Genomic DNA, 25,343 nt, shown 5'->3' with positions numbered 1-25,343 from the left:
AGCAAACAGTTGAGGACATCCTGACAGATATGGTGACAACATGATATGCCCACACTCAAAAAAGCTATAAAAAGAGAGATGGATGTAAAGGTCCACTCACGCAAACTAGGTCATTTTGGGACTAACACATGGTTCAATTTTATTTCAATAATTTGTTTGCGCGTAAGGGTCTTTAGCAGTGGGAGGAAACTGAAGAACCTGTAGAAAAACCTTCTCCCTGTCACGTACAACCGGGGAATCGAAACCACGCCAGTTGACTCATTAACAGACCTTATGATACAGCACGCACGTGCTATCCATTCGGCCTTCCAACCCCCCCCAGCTATAAAAAGAGTTGTATAGTAAAATGATTTATTTACGTTAAAAAGAATATTGCCAAAGGTCACAGCTTTTCAACATACACACCAAAATATACAAATGCTTTAATTACACTTTTTTATGTATATGTATACATGAGTTTTTTTGTGTTCTTTGTGAAACAGGAACTTAAACAAAAAGATTTACTAACCTGAGCGCCATAATGCACGGTTATTGGAAATTATAATTTGTCAAATATATTGTTCCCTTTGTGGGAGATGGCAGTGACCCATAAATCTAACACATAATTAAAATGTTTAAGTAAATATAATACTATGTTTACAAATTATCATAAATATCTTTTTACCATGAATATAATTTATGTTTGTTGTATATACATATAAACCAATATTAATTACATACAAATAATAAAATGTCAAAAAAAACCACATAGACGTGTCTAAATATATATTTTATAATTATATACCAAACAATACAATGTTTTTCTCCCCTATGTACACATAATAATGAAATACGATAACATTTATTTATTCCAGGAAATTGTCACTTATTCCTACAATAATCTTCTCTTTAAACATCAGTATATATATTTCTGAATATCAGAAACAAACATTACCAGTAATAATCACAAGCACAATATGAAGATACCAAAATTACGTTATTCGTTGAACAATTTAAACATGTCACTTTTTGGCTTTAAAAACATGACTAAAGCCTAATATTATACAGGACTTTTGACCATATAAGATCATATACATTATATGCAGTAGTGTAGCGCAGTGGGATCATCAATTTATCATTTTATTTGGGAGGGCGATCGGTGTTCCGTCACAATTTCAAGTAATTTCCACTCACACAAGAGGAATATGAGAAAGAGTCAATTGTATTTTCTTTTAACAGAGGTAATAAATAAACTTTGATGTAATGAGCTTTTGTGGCATTGTCACATTACCTTATTATAAAACACTTCCGTATAGGATGGCAACCGCTCCTATCACATTCTCTAAAAATATCTATAAATACAATGGCAGTGCCAGAGGAAGAAGCATTACCACTTTTGCCCTCCAGTACCCCCACTGAGTAACACTTTCTAAATGCATTCCCCCACTTCTCTGTTTAGCACTACACCACTATTTACAGACTAACGAATTGTTTTTTATTGGCCGATCAATTGAGAAAAGAAAGGTCTTCTCTAGAACCTGAGACTCCATCTTTTCAGATCTTTGGTACTCAACTGAAATAGAATTTGGTTAACACTGAATCTCAATTTCTATAATAAAAATATTTACATAAAGTTTACTGAAGTTTATATACATAAATATACAACATTAGTTAAAAGCATGTTACTCAGTTGTCTGGCTTTGTACTTTTCTAAGTATTATAATGAAAACACCAAATCTAAAATTACAGCTCAAAATATTCATTAGAGTCTATTTTTTTAAGACTAAAATTTGAATTCTCTCAGTGGGTGATAAGGGCATGGGGGCAAACATACATTTTACAAAAAAAATCTGAAAATATAAAAATATTTTAAAAATCGTGTGAGAGAAGTTTTTGGTGCAAATAGATCCAAAATTCGTTTTATTAGATAGAAACTATAGGTCACGATCCTCCAATAACTAAAACATGAGCCAGAAATGCCCAAATTTCATCATTTCAATTTCTTAATTAAATTGATAAGAATACCTAACTTTCTTAATCAAATTTTTATTAGCTGTCAACAGCATCTATAAATTAACTTTTCTTTTTCGGAAAGTCATTTGGGATAAATTATGTAATTTTTTAAGTTGACACAATTAAAATAAGTTTGTAAAATCACATGCTCGAATGATTAAATTTAAATGTAGAAAAAACCTGCACAGAGTGTTACTGAACACAAGACAATATTGGCATGGTGGGATTATTAATAAAAATGAACATAATATAATATCACATGTATAAACATAATAGAAAATAGAAACTTATATATATAGTATATTGTTGGCGATAGAGAGCAAGAGGAGACATGAAATTTACATAACATCTGACATCACTAAATGAAAGCAATATATAAGAATACCAGGATTTATACTGCTCCAATCCAGTCTATGAAAAATGGACAAAACCCGACCAAGAAAGACAAAAAATAATAATTAATATCATCCAGAACTAGTGGACAGTCTCTAATATTACAATCTTTGCCTTGTGTTTTCTCTAAACAAAAGCAAAATATAATGATGTTTCTCCACAATAATGTGATAAAAGACTAACTCTTGAATTCATAATCAAAATTCACAGAAATTCAATAGATGTACTTATCTTAATAATGTACATAATGTGGTCCACAGACCAAGACACACACAGGGTAATAAACAACCACATTTTAACAATGTTAAAACGTAAATTAATTATTGATAAAATAACTGGCCAAACATGTAGTATATTATTTATCAAAATTTATTGAACTGAGATAAAACTCATGAAATAAAGAATTAAAAAAGTATTGCTTCTAATACTGTATATTAATATTTGAACATTCTATACCTGTTTGATAGATAAGTAAATCATAAATAATATATATATATGACTTGACTCAAATATCAGTCAATATCTTGAAAAGATACAAAATTAATTATTTGTCAGGCTAGAATGTGATATGCACAAGAAGCAATATGTCAAAATGTGGCATAAAGATTATATCTATTAACTGTATGTAATCAGTGGCATAAGACACAATATAAACGATTTTTCTCAGTAATGCAAAATACATGCACCATAGTAAGTGTTTTTTGTTTTTTTAAATGTCAGCCGAGAATATCAATTTTTCAAAGCTTGTGTTTCTGTTTGTTAGTAGTGTTGGTGATTTTTACACAAAATATAATTCAGGTGCTCTTTAAATACATTACATAACATTGCATTAGGTCACTTAAAACACTGATTACCTTAACATACAATATTTTACCTTTTTAAAGATTTAAACCAAAACCTGAGAATGTCTTTATCAAGTTTAAAACTCTAAATAATTTATAATTATTCAGTGGTTGATGATAAAGTACTATAATTTATAATTAGTCTTAGTGATGTATGATAAAGTACTATAATGTATAATTAGTCAGTGATGTATGATAAAGTATTATAATGTATAATTAGTCAGTGATGTATGATAAAGTATTATAATGTATAATTAGTCAGTGATGTATGATAAAGTATTATAATGTATAATTAGTCAGTGATGTATGATAAAGTATTATAATTTAGGAGATATAAGATGTTGTGTTGTTTGTTTAGTATCGTGTATTTTATTTATAGTTGTATTAATTACAGACGTTAAAGTTGTACTAATTATCGTATCTTCATCTTTCTCTTCACCTTCATGTAATCTTCTAAATGCATCCCACAATCCAACAATAGTTCTAAATATAGAATTAAATAAACATAAAACGTCAATACATACAGGCACTGTTGAAAACATTCTAATATAAATTATTAACAAAACTATTAGAATCTGCGTCCAACAGGAATATGAAAACATTGGATAGAAGGACTCGATACAGAAGTGTCCTTAAAGAAGAAGAGGGTACCTCTTCGAAACGTTGGTTTAATAATATCTGAAGATGAAAACCGTGTTAATGTTGCTTTTGTTTATCTACTTTAATAAATTATTGACTAAGTTGGATGAACTTGGTTACATCAGAATAATCGTTTATATATTGATGACATTAAAACTAATTCCCATACTGTAAAACAATGGGATACGTTCAACAATCTTAGTATCCAAAAATCAGTAAAAAATATTGGTGATACAATTAATATGAACAAATGTGTAGAGAATTAATTAATCACTTACCCTACTATTCCTATAAATATCAGGAAATAATCGAATAGTTTCTGTGAAAAACTCATATCGCTGAAAATAAACAAAGATAGAAATTGTTTGAACATGTAACATGTAAAAATAAGTACATCGAAACACAGATGTTCAAGGAACAAACACGTCGAGTTTTACGAAGAGTTTGCTCCCAAGAACAAGAAGAAGGAGATTACCAAGTGTACCAAGTTCCTGCTTCAAATAAGAAAATATAAAAATTTGCCTTTTGAATTTGGAAGTATCAAGGGCCTTAATTTGTAAATGGAATTGTAGAATTTCAGCCCTTGGAATTACATCCACAATTCAACATGTAACATCAGAAATTTAATCATATAGTAGAGAAAAATTAAAAAGAGTACAAGGCATTGGGTAATTCAATAATTTCAAAATAATTTTTTTTTAGTTTTAATTTATATTGTTTTCTCTTCAAGGAAATAGTTGACATTTGAAGTTGGAAAGGTTCTGCACAGTCAGAACCTCAATTTGTAGGAATGACTGGAATAAGGCAATTACGGTTTAATCTTCTCAAACAACTGTAGACCTATAATAAATGCAAGCTGTATTTAAATTTGTGTTTTAATTTGAGTTACTAGTTCTTTCTAGACAAATGGATAAAAATTAACTTTCAGTTTTCTTGGATTGTCTTTTAAAGTAACATTCCCTTATGACCATAGCTAAGATTGTTCATCTAAATGTTGTTATACATCAGTGAACAGGCTGGTATAACTGGACCATACTTGTTGTCATTGCCGCAGGAGAAATGGGCTTTTTTTCTTATAACCCTCAATTTTTGATTTGAGTGATAAATGGTAATATTTCCATTCAGCCATTTGATGAGGAATGTTGGAATGCCAAGAGATGAGCCTGTTCAAGTCTAATATATGATATCCAGGTTGCTATTAATGTAACGGACAAGTAATCTCAGGATGGTCATATAAATAGGCTACTCGATCTACTGATTAAATATCTAAATTCTCACCCTTTAAATATATATAGATGAAATATTCCTGGTAATATAAATGCTAGCAGGGTACAACAACTTGAACCTATTAATGCCATTAGATTAGAGAAACTTGGTATTAATATAACTACTAGACCTGTTAATAATACCATACAACATCGTAACACATTCTGTAAAATAAAAACACATACAAATAATTTACAAGATATACAATTTACTAGAAATAATAAGCATACCAAGCCATGTGCATGACAATCATCAGATATCACTGTTAACATGAGCGATTGTTTGGACTTGTAGTTCAAATGATGACGATACATGTACTGGTTAGAAGATCATTAGCGTAATTTTCAACTTACACCTTTCCAATAATGTTTATCTGCATCTGCTATTAAATATCTTTCTAATATCTTCATTACAGGAAACATCATTACTGAAAACAAGTATATGTAACAATATTAACAACCAATTAGATCTGGACCACTCAACACAAACTAGGTCATTTCGGGACTAACATATGGTTCAATTTTATTTAAATAATTTGCTTGTGCGTATGGGTCTTTAGCAGTGGGAGGAAACCGGAGGACCCAAAGAAAACCCACGAGGTTGGACAGGCGACCCTACTCCTTGTTACGTACAACCGGGAAATCGAAAACCATGTCAGTTGACTCAATGACAGACCTTATGATACAACTTGCATGTGCTAACCATTCGGCCATCGACCCCCCCCCCCCCCTGTATATGTTAGAATGAATATGTGATTTTCAATACATGTTTGTTTGATTGATTCATCTATGTTACTTACCAGGATAGGTGAATAATAACGCTAAACACAGAGCTGACTTGACAATCATACTGAAATCCATTGTCCTTCCTGAAATATGATACAGTCAATCAATATGTTTATAATAGACACGTTTGAAATATGATCAAAATAAAAAATATAAAAGGTTGTTTCTAATAACAAAATATGTTACTCTGTCCGCTTATAGAAACTCTAATTAGGATTATAATTAAATGTCACTATGATTGTATCTTGCAGTGCCACCCCTGAAGTTGTAAATGCCTCTAAGAATCTGTTAGATTTGACTATTTATCTTACCTTTGGGAAGATTTAAAGTAATTATAGCGTTGGTCTCGGCACCAAATGACTGAAATGTACACAAGGTAAACAATCACATTCTGTCACACATTTTGTAGGTAACGGGGACCATTTACAATACATTAAAAAACAATCAAGAGTAACAACCCATCAAGTAACCCAGAAATAATTCAAATTTCATTGGCTTCTAGTTCTTCTTGATGTGAGCATTTATTACAAAAAATTGGCTTCTTCGTCTCACTGATCCTTTGTATCAATTTCAAATCAACCATAAAATATTTTTATCCAATAGAGAGAGAGAGAGATATGGGTTTTAATATCCATTCAACACAAACTGGTTCAATTTTATTTCAATAATTCACTTGCGGGTAGTGGAGGTAATCTGAGGACCAGAAGAAAACCCACGAAGTTGGACAGGCAATCCTACTCCTTGTCACGTTCAAGTGGGGAATCAAAACCATGCCACTTGGACTCAATGATAGACCTTGTAATTAAACCCACACATGTTAAACCACCAGACTGCCCAACCCCCCTATTATCCAATAGAGAGAGAAAGAAATGGGGTTTAACGTCCACTTGACACAAACTAGGTCATTTTGGGACTAACATATGGTTCAATTTTATTTCAATAGTTCGCTTGCGCATAGGGGTCTTTAGCAGTGGGGGGAAACCGGAGGACCCGGAGAAAACCCACGAGGATGGACAGGCGACCCTACTCCTTGTCACTTACAACCGGGGATTCGAAAACACGCCAGTCGACTCAATGACAGACCTTATGATACAGCGCGCGCACGCTAACCATTCAGCCATCCACCCCCCCTTATCCAATCGAGGGTCAACAAGATTTTACATAGTGATCAATAAAGACAATAACTCCAAAATTAATTCTAGGCTACTTCATCTCATGAACATAATTAAACACTGTCTATAATTATAAAGGCACTTGAAAGGAAACTTTATCAACTTAAAGTAAAGGAGCTAAATCGCCAATATTTAGGACCTAGAAATTGACCCTAATGTAATCTGATTTTATATAAACCGATTTACATTCAATTGTTTCCGTTTTGACTCTAATTTCAAATCAGTTATGTCCAGCGAAATAGGCATGAGTCTCAACAATTTCTAGCGTCTGGTTATTCCAGTCTATTGCGCATGCTCTCAGATAAGATATGACGTCACCGTTTGACAGGAGTTGTTCTTTCTGGTCACTTGTTACACATGAGACTGAAATGCACTATGGTACACGATTCGTGTAGCAATGGTAAAATGTTTATTTTGTCTTAAATATTGGATATCAGAAGCCTACCTTTTCCCGGTAAGATCACAACATCAGTGTTGATTTGAATTGACAAATAATTTCAACGTGTAAGTCTTTGGATGATATTGAGTTACAGACTTAGCTACTTTAAGCATCCACAATATTTTTCAAAGTGCTCATGGGCAAAATCTCTGGGAGTAATTGTTGGAAATTATTGAAAATCTATAGGTGTCTTCGTCTCATGAATATAAACAATATGTATCTATTCTGTGTGAATCAGTTTATGACTTTACAAAGTAATCAAGGATCATAACTCTTGAAATTGTTTAAAATTAATAGGCTTCTTTGTCACATGACCTTAAACACTGCACATAAATCAGATGATAACATTAGCTTGACAGACGAACAAAGGTGACAACAATAAACAACCACAATTCAATGTGGGCGTATAAAAACTGAAGCTTCTGGTGAAATAATAAATTTTAATTATGGCCTCCAGATCAGTCATTAATAGTTATTTTTTAGGTTTTCTTGTTTGATTTTCAAAAGGGGAATAACTCCAGCAATTAATGTCAGAAATCTTTGAACATTAATGGGTTTCTTACATATATCAGATAATCCATAACAATTTCAAAACAACTGCATAAATATTGCAGTCCCTGGATTACCAACAAGGTTTCATAAGATATAGGAGCATAACAGAATAACAATGTGTGTGGAATACACCAAGGTTCTCTACATGTATCTTTTATACTGACAAAGACATCAGAAAGATCAGGTAATAATTGTTGCTTCTAGAGTGTATAAACTATGGATGACGGCGTTACAACAATATATTAACATATAAAATAAAATAACATACCAGATAGCCACAAGCCCCAAATGTTATATAGAGTGTTGTAGCCAGGAACATAGCTATAATAAATATTCTGCAAAATAAGAAATATAGATTTTGTCATCAGACTAAGCATTTTACAGTGTCTTTGATAATTCAATTAAGTTCATAGTGTGTTGGGGTTTTTTTCTGTTTATGACTAAATGTGCAGTTTTCCTCTCTATGAAAACATTTTCGGAACAGTTTAAGAACTTACTTTCTAAATTTATGCCTTTTTTCTATATGTACGGAAGATTCTAATGATAATATCATACCAGCACCCTGAAATGAAGTCAGACATTTTAAAATTTCTAACAATAACATTAAGTATAGAATCAGCAAATAATGGTAGAATTCTTTTAATGCTGCATGCATTTGACCTACCATACTTTGTTTTTTTAACACACAAATGCTGCATTCTTGTCACACTGTCATTCACAAAATTTGTTGGCAGATTGTTAGAATTTGTTGAGAATGATTAAGAATATTTGAATTGCTGTCGTGTAGTTTAAATTGATCTGTGTAGATTAGATAAAGAGTATCAGGTTTACGACTGTTTACTTCCCCGAGTTTGATAATTACCCAACACTGTTTATCATCTAATCTAGATGAATCATTTTAAACTACTTGACACTAGGAATCAAATAGTTTTCGCTGATTCTCAACGAAATTAACAATTTGCCACCTCCCCCCCCAAGGAATACATTTCTCACATCCCAACTATAAACTATCTTTATGAACATGGTTTTGGGTTTTGGGTGTTTTAAATTATTAAATAAACTGAGCAATGAACAATTGGAATTTCTATTAAAGTCATAATATTTACCTTGTTACCATTAGTAGAATTAGGTCACCTAAATATTTATTTAGATATAATTACATACGTAGGTATTTCCTAATGCTATAAACTAATGTCAAATAGATGAAAACAAGGGTAGTTTGTGTGAAATTAGTTATCTTGACTTATATTGACTTATAACATACGACAACACTCTGTGTAAACATTGTATATTTCACTTGGTTATTGCCTTTCACAGTATTTATTTGTAGTTAATTCTTACATAACAATCATTTTGGAAAGGAATATTTAAACATGCATGAGTATATTGGTCGGAAGTCAATTCATTGTTAGAAGTAACAAGCCAACAGTGAGGCTGATGTCCCCTGCCACAATCCCAAAATTAATAGATGACACATATTAATTAATTACACATTCATCTTTTTGGAAAGTATCGTCAAAGCCAAACCTGGAAATAATGATTTTAATTATGCCTGGCTATTGAACTTGTACCCGACATTCTGAACTTTGTGTGATACATGTATTAAAAATATCAATAAAACACAGAAAAAAGACAAACCTATGTGGATTGTGTTTGTCTCCGACTAAGCCTGAATTTGTGTCCGACAATGTTTAGGATAAACGATGCCTTATTTCCAGGCTTGCATATAAGCAGAAAATGTTCACAATCGAACTCAAGTCAAGACATTCACCTAATAAACATCTACACCAAGTTTAAACATTCTAGCTTGACCAATCCAATTGTTAATCGCTACTTAGCCTAAGCAGAAAATTATCATCATCAAACTAAGTCAAGGTATTGATATAATGAATCTATACTCTGACCCAATTAGAACCAAAGTTATCGTGTTCCAAAGACTCATCCAATAAAATTGCTTATCTCTGCTTAGCCATGGTGGAAAATGCACATAATCGAACACTGTCAAGGCATTCACTTTATAGACACCTACACCAAGTTTAAACCTCAATTAGAAGGAGAATTATTGTGTTCCAAAGTCTCATCCAATCAAATTGCTTATCGCTCTGCTTACCCTGAGCAGAAAATGCTCAATATCAAACTTATTTTAGAAGACAGCGACTGGTTCTGTGCTAATAGATTTGAATTAGGTGCTAAATGGAATAATCCTATTATCAGCATGGTGAAGAATGATATATAAAATAACATGTACTTACTTCATAACAATATATAGCTATAGCTAAAAAAAATGGAAATCCCTTTAGAGACATTTCTTTTGGATGTATTCTGAAAATAAGGTAATGCAGCTAGAGTTTATAATAATGTTTGAGATTTTCTTAGTAAATATGTTGATCAAAATGTATACTGCAAGTGTAGCATATAATCGATCCACTACGTAAGACGTTATGTATATATATTTAATTATTTTTTAAACAATGGGTTACAAACAGAAATTGAACAGCGTGAAATACTATATTAAATATTGAAAATGTTCTTGTATTATTTTTTTTCAGTCTTGACCATTTGTGCATTTAATCACTATATTTCTACTGCAATGAATTTAGGCTGGACAAAATAGGTTTAAAGTTTGTATATCTTGTCAAAGTTCATACTGAGATTCTAGTAACTATATCTGGTTGAGGGAAAACATCACCATCATCTTATAGTAAGTTATTACATCAACCAGTTACAATAACATTTTGTTATATTGTCCAGAGTACATTCATTTCAGAATTGGAATCAATGTGAATATAACCTGGCTCAAAATAGACGACTAGTTTCTACTCAGTACAATAGTCTTAATACCAATTTTTAATCTATTTATTCATAAGGGTGATGCACAACCTTTGATCCAAAATGTTGACAGAATTGCTATTGAGTAACACAGAATTAATTCGGGTGTAAGAAGAATACACGTATCATATTTACTTGTTAAACAGAAAATAAAATTAAGTTCAATCAACTATTCCTATTATCCAGATAGAATTACTATGTATGTTCCATATAAATAAATTGTATATATAAATAAATGAACAAAAGAAAATGGGTGATCAAAAAAAGAAATACACAAATGTAGGATCGAAAGTCCACTTCCACCCGGGATGTTAATATGACAGAACTATAACATATATCAACAGTGGTATTTAAAAATATCTATTGTATTAATTCAAGTTACATTTAAATACATATCAGTTTGAAAAATAAAATTACTTAAGACTGATGTTTGTGGTGAAAATTAAAATCTTATACAAATAATGGTAAAATCTAAGATGTTCTATAATAATAAAGATAGGTTGCCAGGCAACAAAACATACGCCCACAGCAGCTAAATCGTCCGAGCAGTCGACAAGGGTTGTCGCATATTTATTCTTTTGTAGGTAATTAGGGGAATTTAATAGACAATTTCATACAGATGACATCATAATTTTCGTTGTTTGAGGGTTCACAAGGTTCTAAAAACTAAAACAAGGGCCATAACTCTGGCAGTAATCTACTGAAATTGTTGATTTTCAACAGACTTTTTCGTTTTACTAATTCAAATAATGCATTTAAATTTCATACAGATCGGATGATAACTTTTGTCGTTTGAACTTTCACAAGGTACAACAAAGTGAAACAAGGGCCATAACTCACGGCATAATTAACAGAAATTGCTGAAATTGAATAGGCTTCTTCGTTTCACTAATTTAAATGATGCATATCAATTTCAAAAAGATCGGATGATAACTGTTGTCATTAGAGCGTTCACAAGATTCAACAAAGTGAAACAAGGGTCATAACTCTAGATGTACTTAACGGAAATTGCTGAAATTCAAAAGGTTTCTCTGTTTTACTAATTTGAATGATGCATATAAATTTCATACAGATCGGATAATAACTTTTGTCATTAGAGCATTTACAAGGTACAACAAAGTGAAACAAGAGCCATAACTCACGGCGTAATTAACGGAAATTGCTGAAATAAAATAGGCTTCTTCGTTTCACTAATTTAAATGATGCATATCAATTTCAAAAAGATCGGATGATAACTGTTGTCATTAGAGCGTTAACAAGATTCAAAAAAGTGAAACAAGGGTCGTAACTCTAGATGTACTTAACGGAAATTGCTGAAATTCAAAAGGTTTCTCTGTTTTACTAATTTGAATGATGCATATAAATTTCATACAGATCGGATAATAACTTTTGTCATTAGAGCATTTACAAGGTACAACAAAGTGAAACAAGAGCCATAACTCACGGCGTAATTAAAGGAAATTGCTGAAATAAAATAGGCTTCTTCATTTCACTAATTTAAATGATGCATATCAATTTCAAAAAGATCGGATGATAACTGTTGTCATTAGAGCATTCACAAGATTCAACAAAGTGAAACAAGGGCCATAACTCTAGATGTAATTATCGGAAATTGCTGAAATTCAATAGGCTTCTTCGTTTCCCTAATTTAAATGATGCATATAAATTTCAAACAGATCGGATGATAACTGTTGTCATTAGAGCGTTCACAAGATTCAACAAAGTGAAACAAGGGCCATAACTCTAGATGTAACAAACGGAAATTGCTGAAATTCAATAGTCTTCTTTGTTTTACTAATTTAAATGATGCATATAAATTTCATACAGATCGGTTGATAACTTTTGTTGTTAGAGCGTTCACAAGGTGCAACAAAGTGAAACAAGGGCCATAACTCTAGATGTAATTATCGGAAATTGCTGAAATTCAATAGGCTTCTTCGTTTCCCTAATTTAAATGATGCATATAAATTTCAAACAGATCGGATGATAAATTAACGGAAGTTATTGAAATTAAATACGTTTCTTCATCTCATTAATGCAAATAACAAATATCAATTTCAAAACAATCAGATGATAAATGTAGTCTGTAGAGTGTTCACAAGAAATTGTGGACGACGGACCGACAGACGGATGGATGGACGGGGGCGACGACAATATACGACCACATTTCCATGTGGGCGTATAAAAAGATAAACCTTTCAGATGAAAACAAAAAAATCTACCATTTTATAGAATTAAAATTCCTGATATATTTATTTGTATTCATATCCACTAAAAGGACTACACAAGGAAAATATCTTATATTCATATGATATAAAATAAAGTGCAAACCACCTGCAAGCATCCACAAAAAACAACAAAACATTTCTTACTTAAAATTGCTAAAATTTGAAAATGATTAGATTATTAGTAAAGCAAACAAAAATAATAATTCTGCCCAGTATCAAAATAATATTATAGCAGTACTCTATACCGACTTGATAGGGGGTTCATATGTTTTGAGGAGGGGGGAGGTGGGGGGTGGATGGCCGAATGGTTAGCGCCTGCGCATTGTATCATAAGGTCCGTCAATGAGTCAACTGGCGTGGTTTCGATTCCCCGCTTGTACGTGAAAAGGAGTAGGGTCATCTGCCCAACCTCGTGGGTTTTCTCTGGGTCCTCCGATTTCGTCCCACTGCTAAAGACCCCTATAATACGCAAGCGAATTATTGAAATAAAATTTGAACCATATGTTAATCCCGAAATGACCTATTTTGTGTTGTGGAGTTACACACACCCGTCCCTTCCTCCTTCTCTCTGGCGTGTTTTATCAGAGGATTCGTTCCCCCAGTGGTCTAAAATGTGCACTGCTAAAACACCTATGTGTAAGAGATTTATTGAAATATAGATGCATAATGTTAGTTCCGAGATGACCTACTTTAAGTTGGAAAAAAAACACTATTTCTCTCTCTTGTGGTTCAAGAGGGCCACAGTAATTTAGTGGTTAGAGTCATGTCTTGAATTAGAAACCTGTGATACCCAGGCAATGCCTTTAATCTCAGAACAACAACCATAAGTAAATTTGAAATAAAAAATGTAAGCACATACAAACGGACAAGAAAATATTTATTAAACAAATAGTAAGTTTATATTAGAAACCCCAGTAAGTTATGATAACTATAAATATAAATCAGAAACATGTTCTCACAACGATAGAAATAAAAATATAACTTACTTTACTTTATAAAGATGTTCAAAATCAAACCAAAACACAACACCAAATGCAAATATGTTAGAACACTGTGCCATTAAACTTAAGAAATAGAAAATGATTATAAACATGTTATTACATTTCAGCCCCTTAAATAATTTGCAAAATATCTGTTCATTAGTTGAACAAGTGGTTGCCTTGCAAGATATGAGTACATTTTGCAAGAGATGGACAGAAAACAAGCTAAAAAAAAGAAGAGAGATTTTTCTTCCAATCTGGGGACATAATCCTGGAAGCAATGGTCTGATATGTGCAAATATCAAAAGGAATCGAAAGCTTAAGTTTCATCAAAATCAGATAAAAATTCTGACATTTAGAGGGTCCACACAACCTTGGTATTACATACTTTTAAACTAGTTGCAAACAAGAAGCGGTCATTTTGTCAGGCAGTTTTGGTTCAATTTTGATGAAATCCTAACTCAACCATCATTATGGTGTAACAGTGATATATTCAAACGTTTTTTTAAATCAGATAAAAATTGTGACCTCTAGAGGAACCACATGCCAAAAACATGATTTTTCTTTCAATCAGGGGACATAATCCAGGAAGTTACAATCCGATATGGTGGAATATTGAAAGTAACCGAAATCGTTGGATTATAGACATATATTTCAAGTTTCATCAAAATCGGATAAATACTGTGACCTCTAGAGTGTCCACAAGCTAAAACGTGATTTTCCGTAGAATGAGGGGCCATAATCCATGAAGTTATGATCCGATACATGCCAATATCGTAAGGAACCGAGATCTTTGGGAGATAAACGTATACTTTTAGTTTCATTAAAATTGGATAACGAGAGCATCGCTAACGCAGCAATATACGTCCACATTCCAGCTTTGATTGATATGGTACTTTTTTAAAATGAAGAGAATGAAATATAAATGGCTGTAATATGATAAGAGGCAAAGAAGGCTAGGCGTTGGGTTTGTTTTGCCAATTTTACAGACAAAATGCTAACAAAAAAGTGGGTGTCACACTGCCCCAGGAGGTCGGGGGAAGCATCAAAATAAATAGTTGCTGTCTTTAAGCTTTAAGTTCCAAGATGATCCATTCAGAATTGCAGCCTGTAGACGATAAATACAAAAAATGAGTGTGGCTCTGCCCCTGGGGGTTGGATATGGAACAATATAAATAGGTACCACCCTGTTACTGAAATGACAACATCAATAGTTGCCGTCCTTAGGGTATAAGGAATAAGTATACCAAGTTCCAAGATAATCCATTCAGAATTGTGGCCTTCGGGTGCTAAAGGCAAAAATTGGGCGTGGCTCTGCCACTGGGGGCCGGGACATGCAGTTGTCGTCCTTAAGGAATACATATGCTAAGTTCAAAGACAATCCATTAAGAGTCGTGGCCTGTAGGCAACTCACAGAGACACAAAGAAAAAATGGGTGTGGCTCTGCCCCTGGGGGTTGCGGTCTGTAGGCGACACAAAAAGCACACAACCATTTGTCATGGCTCTCCCAGGTGGTCGGGCATGCATCAAAAATAATAGAGGTCAGGCTTAGGGTATAAGGAATAAGTATAAAAAAGGTTTCAAGATGATCGATTGAACATTGCAGGCTGTAAGTGACATACAGACACACAAAAAGAAAATGGGCATGGCTCTGCCCCTGGGGGTTGGGTATTCACCACAAACAATAGGGATGTTTCTTAGGATAGAAGGAATAAGTATGCAAAGTTTCAAGGTGATACGTTAAGAAATGTGGTCTGTAGATGACAAACAAATAAATACAAGAAATGGGCGTGGTTCTGCCACTGAGGGTCAGGCATGCACCAAAAACAATAGGGATTATCCTTAGGGTATAAGGAATTCTTATGAAATTTTTTCAAGACGATCGATTAAGAAGTGTGGCCTGTAGGCGATACACAGACACACTAAAAGAAAATGGGTGTGGCTCTGCCCCTGGGAGTTGGGCATGCACCCCAAATGATAAGGATGTTCCTTAGGGTATAAGGAATAAGTATGTAAAGATTCAAGATGATCACTTAAGAATAAGTATGCAAAGTTTCGAGATGATGCGTTAAGAAATGCGGCCTGTAGACGACAAACAAACAAATACAAGAAATGAGCGTGGCTCTGCCCATGGGGGTCGGGCATGCACCAAAACCAATAGGGATCATTCTTAGGGTATAAGGAATAAGTATGTAAAGATTCAAGATGATCACTTAAGAATTGTGGCCTGTAGGGGACACACGGACCCTGGGGGTTGGGCATGCACCCCAAACGATAGGGGTGTTCCTTAGGGTACAAAGAATAAGTATGCAAAGTTTCAAGATGATACGTTAAGAAATGCGGTCTGTAGACGACAAACAAACAAATACAAAAAATGGGCGTGGCTCTGCCCCTGGAGGTCGGGCATGCACCAAAAACAATAGGGATCATCCTTAGGGTATAAGGAATAAGTATGTAAAGTTTCAAGATGATCACCTAAGAATTGTGGCCTGTAGGCGACACACAGATACACACACACACAGACAGGGGCAACGGCAATATACTTCCACATTATGAATGTGGACGTATAAAAATTGTAACCTGTAGAGTGTCAAGAAAGAAATTGTAGACAGACAGATAGACGAACGGACGGACAGGGGTCCGAGGACAAACCCCCTGAAACCCATTTCAGTTTGCTACGCTGACATACAACCGTTCTGACAAGCCTGTATTTACCATAAGTAAATAATGTAGAACTGAATGCCTTATCTCTGTCTTCTTTGAACTACTCCGAAAAAATAAATATTTTTGTAGGTCACACGTTAGTCAATTGGATCAAATGACTTTGCTTCTTTAATGCATGTACTGTATTTGACTCACCCCATATATATTTCTCACATCATTTGTTCATGGCTAGATGAGATTAAATTATCAGATCTCCTTTAATTTTATCAACTTAAAATCTAGAATTCGATAGACTTAAATATAATCCAGAATCAGACACGGATTACAACACATGTATGCTTACATAAGAGCAGATCATAACAACGTTTGTGTGGTGCCTGTCAGCCCACAATGTTGTCACATGACAATTAAAGTACTCTCAAAATTACTGTGACAGTAAATAGTTTTAGTGATAGGGATTTTGGTAAACATTAATAACTAATGAAAGCATCAAGGTATTATAACTTTTTATTTTATAAAATCAAACCAAAATTTACTGACCTGGATAAAGCTAAACTATTTAAATGTCGTAGTAATGTTAATATACTGAGTGGAGGTAACAAGATTAATAACCAATTAGATCTGGAAATAAACACAAATAGTCCAGGAAACAGGAATTCCTGTCTTTGTAATTCATGTCATAGTACATTTGTACAATAAACTATTAAATGATTAATAAAATAAGTCCACTTATTTTTCAGTCAATTTGAATCTCTGTGTGCTTTATAAATCTTATCTAGTCGTTCGGATGGGACAAAAAACGAGGTCCCGTGTATATATATTGGCGTGCATGTAAAAGATCCCTTGGCAGATGGAATTCGATATAAGAGTAGGCCATAGAGCCGCTGCCCGGGCAAAATTTCCCTCATAGCACACTGTATGGCGTATGCCCGTCTTCATTAGCCCAGTTTAGGAGCAGAACAGTAAGACGTTAAACCCCATTTCAATTCATTTCATTTATAAATCTTGTTTCTCCCAGCGTACAAAATGTTGGAACATTGAACAGAATGTACATATACAACATGACAATAGAAATTATAAGGTACACTAAAAATTATACAGAGAATTACAGATGCCTATTATAAACACCTACATTTACTAGATATCAGAACTGACAGCTAGATTGCGTAGGCCGTGTTTAACAATTTACTTACATACTGAAACCTTTAATGTAGTCAGACAGATTTTCAGCTATAAATATCAGATACGCACAACAAAAACCTACGAAATAATAAAAAGAATAAGATAGAGGTCTGTCCTGTACTTGAGATTGAGCGAGATACATTGTCTGATATTAATGTCTATATTAAAAAAACTAATATAATGTTTTTCATTTTGCTAATTTTCTTTTTCTGGAAATACACCATTGAAAGAAGCTTTAACGTAAAATATCAGAATATTTGGCAAATAAACACATTGTAAAAATCATCATATAGAGACCTGTTTGTGATATGACAATAGCCATATCCACCAAAAAACGTCCTGCATGACCCAATGCATGGTAACCTGCAAAATGAACAAAATATAAACCAAATATTAAAATCTATGTAATATCACCTTGAACGTAGAAAACCACCAATTTAATCAAAGAATACACAAAATGAACAGTGAAAAGGGAGGGGGGGGGGGGGTGTCTTCAAATTCTCATTATTCATATCCCGCAACCAATTGATTAATCAAATGATTGATATATCTAAGAGAAATTTAATTTCCACAAACACATATATATTATATTCAATTTTTAATGTGAGCAATGTCGCATTATTCAATAAAAATTAACATATGATGGAAATATGAATACCAGTATTCATAATAAACAGATGTTTCTAAATATCAATAATACCAATAATGATAGGTTGCCAGGCAACAAAACATACCCCCACAGAAATTCCACAGGCTTCTACGTTCCATTTATTCAAATGATATATGTAAATTTCAGACAGTGAAATACAATAACTGCTCTACTGACCTAGATATAATGATTTTGTCTATACCTTACAAAATGTCAGGCAATACTGATGCTGTACCTGACATTTTTATTAATAAAAACAAAAAAAATAGACAAATTTGTGCCTGACAAAGTCTGAATTTGTGTCTGACCAGGCTTTAAAATAACGATGTTTGTAAACGTCAGCTGTTACACATGATTTTATCTCAACCTACATAAAACTATTATTTTTACTTACATGAATAACAATAGACAATGATATTATACAGTTATTGTAATAATATAATATACAGAGAATACACATGTAAGTTAATCTATTGTTTAAATAAATACCCAACATCAGAATGAAATCAACTATAAAGGAAAAAGGAAAAAGTAGCTATTCTGCCCAACCCTTAACCATTGAAAAAAGAAAACTTTGATTCACACTTTTATGACAGGTGCATTGGATAGTAGAATTATCCGACATACAAATTTTAAGTGACCAAAATATCATTATGGTGATGCTATTTTCAGATTCTTTGAGATGTAAAGGAAAATTTAAATACTATTTCGTGTAACATATGTTATATTTCTATTTTGTTAAAGAGTCATTATAGAAATAGCCGGCCATTCGTGCTATAATAGTTCAGAAATAGATAAATAAAAATTATTATATTAAAAATTTCATTCAAATTACTTTGTTCTGAACGATGTTTTCACTGTTTGAACTTTTAACATTGTTTATTATCGTTTATTACTTGTTAATCGTGACTCAGCCTCGCTTTTCGATTTTTAAATTAAATCATTATTTTAATCCATTTACATCTGCGCCATCAGATGTTCTAGAGAGTAGATTACCGGTTTGTCATTTGAATACATGTCTAAATAATAGTTTATATAACATTTGAAGCCAAAATAAAGACCAGTAACTGGCAGATTTAGCTCTTACATAATGTATCTTTAAATAGAGTTTTTATTTCAGCTGTTACCTATTCCAGGCCAATGAAATGTCTCGTCAACAGAATATTTCAGTCATTTTGAGATTTTTTCCCAAGTCAGTGGCAGTCGATATACAACTATCTAGGTCTATGTGTACACAGGTGAAGTCTTTCTTCCAATTCAAAAAACTAAGCACTATTTCCTAGTCAGAGTCGTAAGTGCTACGAGGGCAAGGAAAGGATGAGCTTGAAAAATCCCAAAACTATCAGCCCACACTAGAATCTTAACCAAGGATTCAACAACGATCAATGTCCTGGTGGCTTAAGCTAGTGAGGATTTGATTCTTCCTAGAACAGTTGATACCACCTCTCAGCTGAGAAGTCTGCATTGTTAAACATTTTAGTAGTCCTTTTGTACAGAAATTTAATTTCAGGTCACATGTATTCTTCATTCTATTATTTGATTATTTTATGAGGAGACTTACCAACATCTCCGTATGTCAAACCATCACCCTAGAAAAAAATACTGATCATTAATACCAAATAAAATCTTAATCCAATTCCACAATTTTTACTGAAAAGAACAATTCAACAAAGTTTTCATACTTTTTACACTAAATATGTGTATGTATTAAGTACAATTGACTTTTATTTCTATGTTTCAGGAGTTACAGTGGCTCAGTGAGTAAGATGCTAGCTTGTCAACAAGGTCAGTGATTCACACCAGATATTGTTCTGAAGTTTCTCAGGGTCATGGTTTTCTAACGCGGCACAGTTACACCTTGTCAGCATTGCAGCATTGCAAACAGTCTCTAGCCATTTGAATGGGACAAAAAACGATTTCCTTTGTACACATTGGTGTGCTCGTAAAGGAACCCTTGGCAGTTGAAATATGAAATAAGAGTAGGCCATAGTGCCGCTGTCTGGGCAAAATTTCCCTCATAGCACACTGAATGGTGTAAGCCAATCTCCATTAGCCTAGTCAGTGCAGGAAAGTAGGACATTAAACCCCATTTCATTTCTATGATTCAGGTGCCTACAACTGTATACAATGTGTGTATATGAATGGTGCTTACAACAGTTTTAGGAGGATCTTTAATTCTTATCATCATTTCTTCTTCTTTTAAAAGTTCTTTATATTCTTCTCCTGTACCTTTTTCATTTAATCCATCCTGATCTAAACTAACCGATGATTTATGATTATTATCAGTCTTCTTCCCCATCAATTTATATTTACAATCAATGATGAGTAACATTGCTTTTACACTGAAATAAACCATAAATTCTTTTGATTATCTCAAAATATGACTGGCCTAAAGAGTGCCAAATTTTAAAAGATAGGTTGCCACACATTGCCTGAGCAGCTCACAAAGGTTGTCATCTATTTATTCTTTTGTAGGTAATGGGAGCATTCACAAGACAACTAAAGATACATTATGTAAGATTTAGATAAAGAACTAGCCATTCTTGCTATAATAGTTCGAAAGTAGATGATGTAAAATGAATAATTTGAAAATTTCATTCAAATTTCTCTGTTGCAAGCAAAGATATTAGCCTTTGAAGGTTTGACAGACGTGTGCAATAATTTCAACCACCGTACTGGTTGATCGAAGCTAAGTCTCGGTCCTCCATATTTGATTAAATCAAAGTATCGCTGAACCATTCTAATCTAATCGTGCTACAATTGAAATCATGGTTTTAATCGTGGAGTAAACATGGTGATCCTATTAAAGGGCCAATCCCGATAATTTTTGGGAGAATAAAACTGCTTAATTTTGTGTTAAAATCCCTTAATCTCTTCAACCTAAGGGTCAAGCAACTAACTCAATATTTGTAATACGTTTTCAAACAACATAAACCCGTCAGTCTCCATCTGGAAATGAAGACCGGTGTCCCAAGCTGTATTATGGAGTGTCTGGTGACTTTTATTTTATAAAAATAACGTGTAGGTGAAATTTATCTTTCGTTATGAAGTACAGCACATGGGTCATTCACTGTATAGACCTCTCAAGGAATGGGAATTGATTATCAGATCACCCAATGAAAAAAAGATTACCGGTACGTGTCGGGAAAAGCAGTTTTGACGTTAACGTCCAAGCGACTCAGTATTTTGAGCTGGAATTTTGAAATACACCATTCCTCTATATTTTAGTGCTTAAATTTCATACGTACTCCGACATTTATTTTTGAGACTATGTTCAAATCGGGATAGTCCCTTTAAGTCTTATCATATATTGAGGTCAATTGTAGCAATCGTGTTGATAGTATCAAAAACGTATCTGCACGTACCAGATCGTGGACTCAATAGGGATAATCCTATTTTATGTTGCATTTACGTGTTGGCATGATGTACAATGTACAATAAGTAATTTGGTTTGTAATAGGGGCTCTGGAGCTATTTAAATTTAGGGAATCCTTTTTTTCAAGAATTTCATATGTACCGGTAGTTTATTGTGTGGAAGCATGTCGTCTATAGATATGGGGTGCTATTTAAGAAATGTTTTTTGACCATCCAAGACTAAGATAAAAGGAAATCATGCATAACCTAAGATACATATAAGTCACATTTTAAATGAACAATAGAATTTATTACGAATTGATTGTGGGTCAAAAATCACAAATAATTGGCAAATACACCTATGTGAGCTGATAACACAATTATCTGTTGATAATGATGTTGTATATGGAATTGATAATTGGCTTACAACAGTATCTGGTTGTTATTACCTGGTATCTCTTGTAACAACCAATGAAGTTATTACCTGGTATCAGAAATAATTTGACTGGTTTCTAGCTCTTCTTAGAGCTAACATTTATTATACACCCCATGTACTGGTGATCAGATTAAAATCAATCGGCCGTAACTCAATCTAATTACAGGTAATCCTTGGGAATCAATAGGATTCTTCATCTCACATTTCATATCTAATGACAACTTCCACTGCCACAAGCTTGTTCAAACTAGATAGCAATTTGCAAAAATTACATCTTCTACCTTTCGACAAAGGTGGTGGCCTCCAAGGTTATGAGGTTGTGAGCTGGGCATTGACTTTCCTTTATATACAGAAAAATTTCAATTGCCAAAAATGCTCCATTGCGTGCCGACAGTTGGTAATACTCACATATATTGACAACTGAGGAAATTATTTTCAAGAAATGTCAATAAATGAAAAATGATCTAAATAATACAAAAAGTGAAATAACTGGTCACATCACTTTTAGGGAAAATAATACATTGTATGAAGCTATTAATAGTATTAAAGCTTACCTGATAATTCCCACCGCAGTCATTATAAAGGCACCTTCAAGTATTCCAGACTGAAAAATGGAAAAGAAAATTATTACTATATCAACATGTACATTTAGTTCATTGAGAATCGATACTGAAATTATGTTATTTTCATAAACATAGAAATAATCCAACAAAATATTTTTCAACAAAGTGCCCAATTCCACTGAGTCTGCCATTGATTGAATCTAAACACAATCCAATGCTTTGACATTTAATTAAGTAACAAATGTCTCCAATGTTAATTAATGCCAATCATCAGTGGCCTCACTGATCCTTTATATGAAATTGCCCTACACATTTTTTTCGTCTGTTCAGAAGAGACCTCTCCAAAATAAACTACAAACACCAAACAGTTAAAGAGGCCAAGCATTTTTATAAACAGTAAGCATATAAAAAAAGGTACATGGTTTTAAGAAAGATAGGTTGCCAGGCAACGAAACATACGCCCACAGCAGCTATATCGTCTGGGCAGTCAATAAAAGTAGTCGCATATTTTTACTTTTTTTCGGTAATGAAACATTTATAATATTAATACATTAAAATCTGATTAAGAGTAACAACTCATTAAGTAATTATCAGAAAACCATTAGAATTTGTTTGGTTTTTATAAAGTTCTGCCCCATACTAAAGTTTAGTATACGAAACTTTTAACATCATGGATTTAGCTGTTCAAGTCATAAAGATTCATTGAAAATCAATATAATTGTTCATCTCCAGACCTTAAACTCTGTGTATCAATCTGAAGTCAAACGGATGATAACTTTAGCCTCTAGAGCATCACAAGATTTTTCAAAGTGATCAAGGGCCATAACTTTGGCAGTAATTATCGGAAATCGCTGAAAATCAATAGACTTCTTCGTCTCATGACCTTAAAAACTGTGTATAAATTTAAAGTCAATCGGATATTAACTTTAGCATCTAGAGCGCCCACAAGATTTTTCAAAGTGATCAGGGGCCATAACTCTGGCATTAATTATCGGTAATCACTGAAAATCAATAGGCTTCTTCATCTCATTACCTTAAACACTAGAGCAACAATATACGACCACATTTCAATGTGGGCGTATAAAAATTACATGATAAACCTCTTAGACGACTTAGAAGGAGCTCGCATCAGAACCGTTCCTACCTAACCCCGAACCTGTTGGACCATCCTGTCAACCACCCTGACCCTGCCAGCCCATCCTGTCAACCATCCCGACTCTGACAGCCCATCCTGTCAACCACCCCGACCCTGCCAGCCCATCCTGTCAACCATCCCGAATCTGCCAGCCCATCCTGTCAACCACCCCGACCCTGCTCGCCCATCCTGTCAACCATCCCGACCCTGCCAGCCCATCCTGTCAAGCACCCCGACCTTGCCAGCCCATCCTATCAACCACCCCGACTCTGCCAGCCCATCCTGTCAACCATCCCGACCCTGCCAGCCCATCCTGTCAACCACCCCGACCTTGCCAGCCCATCCTGTCAACCACCCCGACTCTGCCAGCCCATCCTGTCAACTGCTCCGACCCTGCCAGCCCATCCGGTCAACCACCCTGACCCTGCCAGCCAATCCTGTCAACCACCGCCCCCACCCCTCTCATGTCGGACCATCCTGTCAACTACCACTGGCCCTACCCCTCCCCTGTTGAACCATCCGAACAACCACCCCGACTTCTCCCCTGTCGGACCATCCTGCCCACCACCCCGACACTTCCCATGTTGGACCATCCTGTCAACCACTGCCAACTATATAGCTGGAATATTGAAGCAGCTTACTTGTTCTGTCCGTCACTACTCTGTAACTATTTTGAGCACGATAAATTAACTTAAACGCACAATTCTGAACACATATCATCACAGTTTGTATTGAAATAAGTAAACCTATCACAAACAGTGAAGAGTGTGCGACTAAAATAGTTACTATCATATTATCTACTCATGTAAACAAACTGAACGAAACACCTAGTGTCACCTACCTCTTTAAAAGCATAGGGTAATCCCAAAATACCCGCACCAATAAAAGATATAAATATGTTGGCAAATATTTTGATCTGATTTTTCGAACCACCAGGGTCTGAATTCGTTGATGCTGTCATCGTTGTTTTGTTGTATGTCACTAATAATATAAATATGTCAAAATGCAAGTGACATCCAACTTTCGTTCACATGTTATGGTTTTGCAACGTGGAAGTCATCGCCACCTAGCGGGAAAACACGGTTGTCAAAAAGTCATGGAAACATAATATTATTTGTGGAATCCAAGAATAGCCAGCCTACCCAAACTTTGTTGTTCAAAAAAAGATAATATAATACACCTTTGCAGTACACTTTATTGAGAATAAAAATGGAAAACACATTAGTTCGTGTCGATATGCCAT

At 33.9% G+C, this 25,343-nt stretch overlaps 1 protein-coding gene across 1 annotated transcript; it reads right to left on the bottom strand.

Moving 5' to 3' along the window:
• Positions 1-334: 334 nt before the first annotated feature.
• LOC126831105 (uncharacterized) lies at positions 335-25,343 on the bottom strand. Its single transcript, XM_050561731.2, has 17 exons — positions 24,942-25,343; positions 22,957-23,006; positions 20,765-20,954; positions 20,174-20,201; positions 18,261-18,326; positions 17,975-18,041; positions 17,322-17,402; positions 14,124-14,201; positions 10,333-10,402; positions 8,578-8,642; positions 8,349-8,415; positions 6,229-6,277; positions 5,932-6,000; positions 5,486-5,559; positions 5,145-5,296; positions 4,145-4,204; positions 335-3,710 (listed from the first exon to the last, which is right to left on the bottom strand). Exons 1-17 carry the CDS (start codon positions 25,059-25,061, stop codon positions 3,545-3,547), a joined length of 1,452 nt encoding a protein of 483 aa, XP_050417688.1. The 5' UTR covers positions 25,062-25,343; the 3' UTR covers positions 335-3,544.

This window comes from Patella vulgata, chromosome 8, assembly GCF_932274485.2.
Source record: "Patella vulgata chromosome 8, xgPatVulg1.2, whole genome shotgun sequence".
NCBI classification, from domain to species: Eukaryota; Metazoa; Mollusca; class Gastropoda; family Patellidae; genus Patella; species Patella vulgata.
The sequence above is the reverse complement of the archived record's forward strand: the minus strand, read 5'-3'. Positions and strand labels throughout refer to the sequence as shown.

Excerpts from the sequence above, each read along its gene's own strand:
- LOC126831105 (XM_050561731.2), bottom strand. The coding sequence starts at position 25,061 with ATGACAGCATCAACGAATTCAGACCCTGGTGGTTCGAAAAATCAGATC. Across the intron at positions 23,007-24,941 it reads TACCCTATGCTTTTAAAGAG|TCTGGAATACTTGAAGGTGC; the intron begins GTAGGTGACACT and ends TCCATTTTTCAG. Across the intron at positions 5,297-5,485 it reads ATAAACATTATTGGAAAGGT|AATGTGTTACGATGTTGTAT; the intron begins GTAAGTTGAAAA and ends TTTATTTTACAG.